The sequence below is a fragment of the Periophthalmus magnuspinnatus genome, chromosome 19, assembly GCF_009829125.3.
Source record: "Periophthalmus magnuspinnatus isolate fPerMag1 chromosome 19, fPerMag1.2.pri, whole genome shotgun sequence".
NCBI lineage: Eukaryota > Metazoa > Chordata > Actinopteri > Gobiiformes > Gobiidae > Periophthalmus > Periophthalmus magnuspinnatus.
Window position 1 is genome coordinate 16,531,934 of NC_047144.1, and position 8,842 is coordinate 16,540,775.

General features: G+C 42.2%; 1 protein-coding gene across 1 annotated transcript in view; it reads right to left on the bottom strand.

The window, feature by feature from the left end:
- Positions 1–8,578, bottom strand: part of nrxn1a (neurexin 1a) — a 155,400-nt gene extending 146,822 nt beyond the window's left edge. Inside the window, exon 1 of the mRNA XM_055229329.1 lies at positions 7,846–8,578. Coding sequence (XP_055085304.1) covers positions 7,846–8,578 — 733 coding nt within the window. The remainder of the gene's footprint in view (positions 1–7,845) is intronic.
- Positions 8,579–8,842: the final 264 nt, after the last annotated feature.

Sequence of the window (8,842 nt, forward strand, 5' to 3'; positions counted from 1 at the left end):
GAACAAAAGGTAAAAGGAGCTGTTAACTTGGAAACTACCACTTCATGACATCATAAGGTGGAACAGAGCATGTTTTTGACGAGGTACCCACATTATAACATGACTTAAAGCTCATTTAAAGTTCATTTTGCGTAAGATAAGACCTTTAACTACCGATTTTAACTCACAAACATGAACAAAAGTAACGCAATACCTTCGTTAACCAAATAACTTCAAACTAAATATGACAAAACATACTTAGGAATGCAGCAATGACTTGTAAGTATCTACCCTCTGTTGTGTTTAGAGGCTTTAAAACCAGCAGAATCTTTCATTTGTTTCGATCTCGTTTGGATCACTATAGATTTCCGCCTTTGTCTCAAACCGATCCCACAACAGAATATCGACCGGGCTGCAGTGCGATGACATTTAAAGAAAGAACTGTCCCCATATAATGCAATGACAGTTGTGCCTTAGAGAGTAAATGAATCAAAGTAATAGATATATTTAACCTCGAGACACGTGCGCAATTTCATAAGGCTGCGCAATTTATCACAATTGAGTCAAAATGGCAGTTGTCAGTATTATGAAAAGGCTGCAGTTATACAGGTAAGAGAATATCCACTGTAAAAAACAAAATATACTTTCTTTCTGTGGGAAAAAAACAGACTGTGTAAATAAATGGACATAGCTAACCTGCTAGCCGCCGCATTCAGAGTAGGAAATGATCATGGACGCTCTTCTGGCTCCATTCATTCTGGCTCCAATTCACTTTCTATTGAAAAACCGTCGCCCCTCTCTCTGTAACTGCTGCTGTCAGATTCATCATTCTGGTCTTAAATTGTTCGTATTAACCCGCTCTACATGATCCTGGGGTTTTTATTTCGCTATTGTGTCCGTAAATTAAGATGTGAACATTAATATCAGACAAATCAGGCCCCTTCTTTTCCCGAGGTCGCTCCCACTAGTGTTAGCAAGAGGTTGGATTGACAACGTCGCTAAGGACCCACTCCCTGCTAAACCAAAAGTGTGGCTCCAAATTGGCTCTGCTAACCTCGATGAGATACAAACTATGGGAAAAAATGTCAAACCCTGTAGTCCAGACCTCTACAAACATGTTCTGAAAAACACAGGATCCTTGTTTTGGTTTAACAGTTCATATTCACATCATCTTTCTGTGTTAATGTTGGATATGTTTAAAGAGGGGATATTATGCAAATTGATTTTGTTTAGCTTTCATTCACGTTATAATGTTGTTCCCTCATCAAAAACATGCCTGAAGAGGTTTTAGATGTCATCCACGCATGTTTGAGTAATATATCAATCTCTCCCAGCGCTTATTTGAACCCTCCTTACACGTTTAGCTGTAAGATTCTGTCCAAAGCTCCGCCCACAAGCCTACGTCACCCATGCTCCCACACGACAATTCTCCATAAATATACAAAAACATGACACGCAAAAACTTCACAAACCTCATGTAACGTGCAGTAGTTTCATTAGTGGGGTGTACGCTGACTGTATTGTGACATCGCTCTGAAGGGGGAGTCACTTAGCACAGAGAGCAAAGGGAGAAGACACTCGTTTTTTGGCAAATATCGCATTTTCAAAACAACAAAAAGAAACATGGTGATCTAAATATGTTTTGTGTTAGTAGTTAATACCCCACAGAAGTAAAATACCTCCTCTTTAATACCCCATCGAAGTAGCGTACCCCCTCCTTAAGATGTGAACAGTGAACTGAATCCTGGTTTGAAAATATTGCAAAACTTGTCAGAAAAAAAGGAAAATTTTTAACCAACATTTTGCAACTCTACATTTTAGTCCTTGTCCTTCCTCACTCACTCCCTCCATTCTTCAAACCCCAATATCTCCCAATATCTTAAAACCACCCAAAATTATCCATCAAAACACTTCTATAACATCTTTAAAACTTCATTTCTGTATCCTATAGTTTCACAAACGCTAGCTTGTTTTCAAGATGTGCCCAGAGCCAGGACGAGACGGCGCAGGGCAATAAGCAGGAGGGTCGGGGTGTCTGCTTTCACTAGAGAAAATTAATTAATGAAATGACTGAAAGGTCTAAACCGTGGCAATACTCCATGTCTGTTTGCATTAGTGAAGCAATCTTTAGCTGCCGCCGCCGATCTCAGCCAATCTGTTTGTATCTATGCTGTTTATTTCATTTGGCAAAATCTAAACACAAATATACGGTTTAGTCCAGGGTCGTCCACGGACATTTCGGAGCCTGTAGACGTGTCACGATAACACATTTTAATATACAGCGGTCCCTCGTTTATCGCAGGGGTTACGTTCGAAAATTAACCCGCTATAGGTGAAATCCACGAAGTAGTCATCTTTATTTTTTACAATTATTATATATTTTTTTAAGGCTGTAAAACGCCTCACCACACACTTTATACACTTTTCTCAGATAGGCATTTACATTTTCTCACATTTCACTCTTGTTCAAACCTTCGTAGACGCCTTTGTCGGTGCAGAACGTCTCATCGACATTGTTGGTTTTATCGGGAAGAAAACTTGCAAATATACAGCACTTCAGAGTCATGCTGCGATCCAACATTTATGTAAATTTGGCAAGCCGAATGTGAGTCCGCGAAAGATGACCCGCGTTATAGTGAGGGACAACTGTATCGCTAATATTGTGATAAACGATAATCCTGAAATTACTTTAAGACAAGATTGAAATCATCTCAGTAAACCATTTTTAAATAAACTGTTTCATTATAAGGCATAAGCTGCAACACAGAAACAGCCGCATTAAGCAATAATGAGTCATAGAAGTTTTTCAACCCTCTATAGCATAAATTTAATCATATTTCAACAAACATCTCACCATTTTTGCAAAGAAATTGTACACACGACACATATAGAGCCCCAAAATATATTGCTCCATCTTTCAGATATGATAAATCCATATAGTAATTATCGTGACAGGCGTAGAGACCCACGCATGGGCCCCCCTCTGACATAAATTAATAGGCCTCGGACAACAGACCTCTTTGTCCTCCCCCCTGTTGACTCCCCTGGTTTAGTCTATGCTTATTAATTCTGCATCAACAAGAAGAAACTTAAATGAAACTTAAATTAATTCATAGGCCCCTTCATTCTGGGCCCCTTAGACCCTGGGGCCCTGGACAACAGACCCCTGTGTCCCCCCCTGTTGACTGCCCTGGTTTAGTCTATGCTTATTAACTTTATGTCAACAACAAAAAAGGAATATACCCCTCAATAACAGACACTGGGGGTGAGGTGGGTTAAGTGTCTTGCTCAAGGACACAACAACAGCATTTGTCTATGGGAGCTCGGATTGGACCACTTTACTTTACTAATGATGTTTATGTTGGGAGTGGGATTCGAACGGCGACCTTCAGATCAGAGGTTAAACGCTCTACCAACTGAGCTACTGTCGCCCGTCAATCATCAATAAATAATTTACAAACTAGCAAAAAATTCACAAAAAATAAAATAACATAATAAAATCTACTTTCTGAGTTAGCTCAAGTCACCATTTTGCAAAATAAACCATGATTGTTTAAAATGTTAAACTATCCTTTTATTATTATTATTCCCAGCTAATCCTAGTCCTAATGCTAACACCTGATAAGTATTTACTCTCCAAATTTCAAAAATTCTCCAGCGTATGCAAAACAGGAATACCATTAGTTTACTAGATTCAAACAACATGCAAATAACTACACAAGTTTATGTAATTAAATTTAACAGCATATCTAAACTGCGACAGTACAAACTAGGGATGGGACGATAAACAATAATATCGTTTATCGTGATAAAAGGGGCACACGATAATCGTTCATGTGACATTTTATATAATTGTGATAATCGCCCACAAAGGTAATCACCATTAGAGCTCCAGAATGTACAGAAGAAAACTACTTATCCACAGGTGAGTCGAAGGTGGATGACAAAGGGGTCTGTTGTCCCAGGCCCCAGGGTCTTAGGGGACCTTCTTGAGGCTTCTTGACCCGGGCCCCCAAATTTCTGTCTACAGCCCTGTTTATTTATCATAGTTGTTTTCACTGATAACAAAGTACAGGTATATAAAAGTTGTTTAAACACGGAACTTATTATTAACATTAAAATTACAATTATTCGTATAAGATTTTTTTTAAATATCAGCAACTTTAATCGTTATCGTAATATAATTGTTAATCGCAGTTATTTTGGCCGTGATAATCGTGACTCAAAATTTCACTATCGTCCCAGCCTAGTACAAACACGCCAATTCATCTGACAATCTTTTCTTGTCAATCGCCTCCATTTCGGACGATGAAAACACTCTTTCTTTAGACAATAGAATGTACATTTTCCACATTAAATGGTAGAACTTTCTCTGTATAGTCCCTCAGTCGTCCAGGTAGGTTCCATACTGGTCCATGGGCGTATGCTAGTCTATGTGGTCCTGCGAATGTGACTTATTTATTTGTTTGTTTGTTTGTTTGCTTGTTCGTTTGTTTGACAGGGACAAGTATGTACATTAGACGTTTTAGTATCGATACCTACTTAAATCAATCAACTAATCAACGTTTATTTATAGAGTGCTTTACAACACTCAAGGTGACCAAAGTGCTTTCCAGTAAAATCAAATTAAAAACAAGTTAAAATCATACTAAAACAGTAAAATAGGAGAATAAAATAAAATAAAACACATTAATACAACAAAATATAAATAAATATCTGGTTTCGATACTGGTTTTAGTATCGATTTGTATATGATTTTCGATATAACCCTACCTCAGATACAATTCAGCAAAATAAAAACATATTTTTCTATCGACGCTCATTGCAGCCTGGAGAGTAAAGTGCTTCTATAGTGAGCGACTTTTAAGTCAGATGTGTTGGTAAAGGGAGAAAAGAGGGTTGCTAAGGGTTAAATGGGTCGTTCCTAAAGGAGTATCTGTCATCTGCATTTGACCCATCTTCAAACGCTGCTATGGCAACCAGTTAAGACGAGCTAGGTTCATGATGATGAGGAGTACCGAGCTGGAGGATTAGCCAATAGCCAACGATTTGGGAAAAATATCGAATTGTGTTTTTTTTCTGACAAAATTTCTGATTCGATTTGTGATTTATGTTTTAATAAAAATAATTCTGTTCAAAGTTCACACAGGGAGGGCATCTGACACACGCAGGGAGGCCTTTTTGACACACAGGGACATTTCAGAACATGTTTGTGCAGGTCTAAACTACAGCGCTAGCAGGTTTTATGCAGAAAAAGAAAACTCCACGGAGACACAGGGAGGGCATTTCACACGTAGGAAGGGCATCTGACACACACGCAGAATAACACAGGAGATTTTGTTTGTGGAGGAACTCACGGGACTTCCGAAACTGCCATTCTTTTCAAATATCGATTCGAATGTGTTTAATTTAGCAGCCTTATCGTATGCTGAAATATGAACAGCTAAACCACTAGAAATCAAATCCATTTCAGAACATGTTTGTAAAGAGCTAAACTGCAGGGTTAGCAGGTTTTACGCAGACCACATGGAGACAACGGGAGGGCATCTGACACAAAGGGAGGGCATCTGACCACGGCGACATTTTAGAACATGTTTGTAAAGGTCTAAACTGCAGAGCTAGCAAGATTTATATATAAAAATACATCATGGAGAGCAGGTGTTCTACCAGCTGTAAACAATACCCACTTTCAAATGATATACTCGTTTTAATTGCGTTATGTGGTTTGACTTGCGTTTTATCTCTTAGCCTTTAGACCCGGACACCAGCAGAACACGCAAAGCTGTAAGATTCACACTAACTAACCGCTGCGCTTAGCCTTTCTACCAATTAAAACCCAGAGGGAAGCAGAGGCAAAGAAAAAGACTGTCTCCGGGTGAGGTCGTCCTTACTGGCCCTGTCTCCATAGTAACATAAGCCATCTCACTGTCCATTAAAGCCTCTGTGTGTGTACGTCTGTGTGTTTAATGCTTGATATTAATACGCTTTTAACTCAAAATAATAGTAGTTTGCCATAGTAACATGAGGTCTATTCAGGAAAGGTCAAATTTTGTCCTATTTAAGTCATATTTTTATCATTTTAATTATATTTTTCAAAATAAAAGCCATAGTAACATGAGGTCTATTCAGGAAAGATCCAATTGTGTCCTATTTAAGTCATGTTTTTATCATTATAACTACTAAATATATAAATTTGTAACCATTTTCACATACTTTTAATCGATTAACATCTTTTTTGTGTGGTAGAACTGAACTATTTCGAAAAAGTAACCATATAAACTGAATCCCATGTGTTTCAGTACGTGTGTAAAAGGTCCAAACTACGCTCTAAAATGGCTCCTCAGATGAGTAAATAAATTAAGTCGCTAACAAAACAAGAGTCTTTTCTGTGTCAGCGTTGAAACTATGGAACAGCGCCCTCTGTCTGTCAGATCCTCTCAGGCTTTAACGATGTTTAAGACTGACAATCCACCTCTTCTCCCTGGTATTTAAGAGAAGCTACGCAGGATATGTTGTTGTTTTATTGTTCGTTTTCTACGTATCGTGTTCTCTGTATATTTGTTTTTGTTGATTTTATATGTTGGACAGGTGAAATTCTTTTAAACGTGGTATATAAATAAATTAAACTGAAAAAACTAGATGATAATTAATATGTTGTTGACAGGAGAGCGACTAATGGCTACCTTCGCATTTCTATGAAGCCTTATCTATAGAATCAAAATTAGGTTTGATACGATGTTTTGTTTGCATTCAGATGAAATTATACTACTTAAAATGTCACGTACATTCAAATGGCTATTTCAAATCTGTTGCGACCAATCCGTCAGCTCTCGTATGAGGTGGTGGGTGGCTTAAATAAGGTGCGCTGTCGACAGGAGCCGCAGTGACAGATGAACGCTACCCACCATTTGAGGAGGGGCCATACTTTTCCCATCTCTGACGTTTGGGAAGATGCATTTATGTCATCGGCTGCTTCAAAAATCAATATCCAACTGTGCACGGCTGAAAAGGATCCGTGTGCCATCCAAAAGGAGGGACGGAGAGAGGGAGGAAGCGAGGGGGGGAATACAGAGGTCCAAAGAGATATTGATTAAAGATGCAGATTTGCTGTTTAAATTAACTCAAGCAAATCCGACGACAGAGCCAGCCGAGCGAGCCAAGGTATTTGCTGTATCATTGTGTTGTACTACTGTTGTATTGGGTGGGCTGTATACAAGGTGCTCTTTTGAATAGTCTCTTTACCAGATGTGTTTTTGAAAGCAACAATTATAAAGCCAAGTTTGTTCACACACACTGAGGTTAGGTTACGTATTAATAAGCTCAAATATCCTACTTGAAAGGTTAAATATCTTCGTGATTCCTGTCAGCACATACCTCATACCTGCACAGAGGCAAAAGGAGCTTAAAAAACTGCAGCTGAATCAGATCAATGGAAGGCTATGGCGCACGCTTCATTTCAGCTCAGAGCGTACGGCATGTGTGAAGGCCTTCTGTAATCAATGCAGATCTATTAACGCAGGGATCCAGGTGCCATCCATGTAACAGCCCTGACAGCAGCCTCTGAGCCTCCCTCCAATTAAAGCTCCTCATCATGAGCCAAGCAGCACATCCCTATTGATCCAAACCAGTGTTTAGCTTTAGCTGCAGAGACATAGCGCGGGTCCTGGCAGGCCCAGGTCCGGCCTGAGTCCGGCCCGGGTGCAGCCTCACACTGATGCAGCCCGTCAGAGCCGCTCTCTTCATTAGAGTGTGGCGTCTCTGCAGGGGCCTGTCGTTTAGAGTTTCCGTGTGTCACTCTGTGTGAGCCTGAGCCTGTGGTGTCTGTGTCTACAGATGGAGGTGTGATGGCCGTGGGGCGGGACTTACCTTCGCTGCAATCGTTGCCTTGGTAACCGGTGTCAGAGCAGTCGCACACGGCCCGGTCGTTGACCACGCTGCACACCCCTCCATTCTGGCACTGGTGGTCCGGGCCGCAGCCCGTCGTCACGGTGACGCCCTCGGAGCTGTCGAGGGTGACCGTGGTCCCGTTGACGCTGAGCGCCGTGATCCAGCCCCGGAAAGGCGGGTGCTCTCGGACCGAGGCGGAGGTGAGGCGCAGCGGTGAGGAGTGCAGCTCCGCCGTGATCCCGCCCACAAAAGTGGGACTAAACACCGTCATATCTCTCCTCTTACTCTTCACCTCCGCCCAGCCCTCCAGCCGCCCGTCCACCTCCAAAGACGTGTTCCTCCAGTCCCGCTTGATGCGCACGGCGTGCCAGCGCCCATCGCTCACGGCGACGCCGGACTGCAGCTCGGCCGGTTCGGCGCAGAAGATGGAGAAGCGCAGACGCAGGTGTCCGTGCAGCAGCAGCAGCTCCAGGAAGTCGCAGAAGCCCTCGTCGTCCAGGTACAGCAGGAGACCCTCCTGACTGTGAGTCCGCAGACTGAAGCTAAGTACGCTCTCACAACACGCGTTCCACACTGGGAACCGCCCCCACTGGCTGGACACGCCCCCAAACTCCAGCACCTCGCCCTGGGCCTGGCCCCCCACACTGCACAGGCACAGCCCGAGGAACAGCAGCGGGGCCGCCGCCCAAACGCACACCGCCATGGCACTCATACGCTCACGCACACACAGGGCCAGGCCGACGGCTCATGGTCACACTGCAGACGATCAGCTGTGGGTCTGTGGGACGTCCGGAGATACGCAGAGGAGTTTAGCTCAGGGAGGGCATCTGACCCTTCAGTGGAATCTACAGTCTAACTCCGGCTCTCATTCATTCTTCATGAGCCCTGCGCCGCTCCAGGTGTGTGTCTGTGTGGACATGTGTCTCAGAGATACATATGTGACAAACTGGATGTGAACTCCATCTTTGTGGCCTAG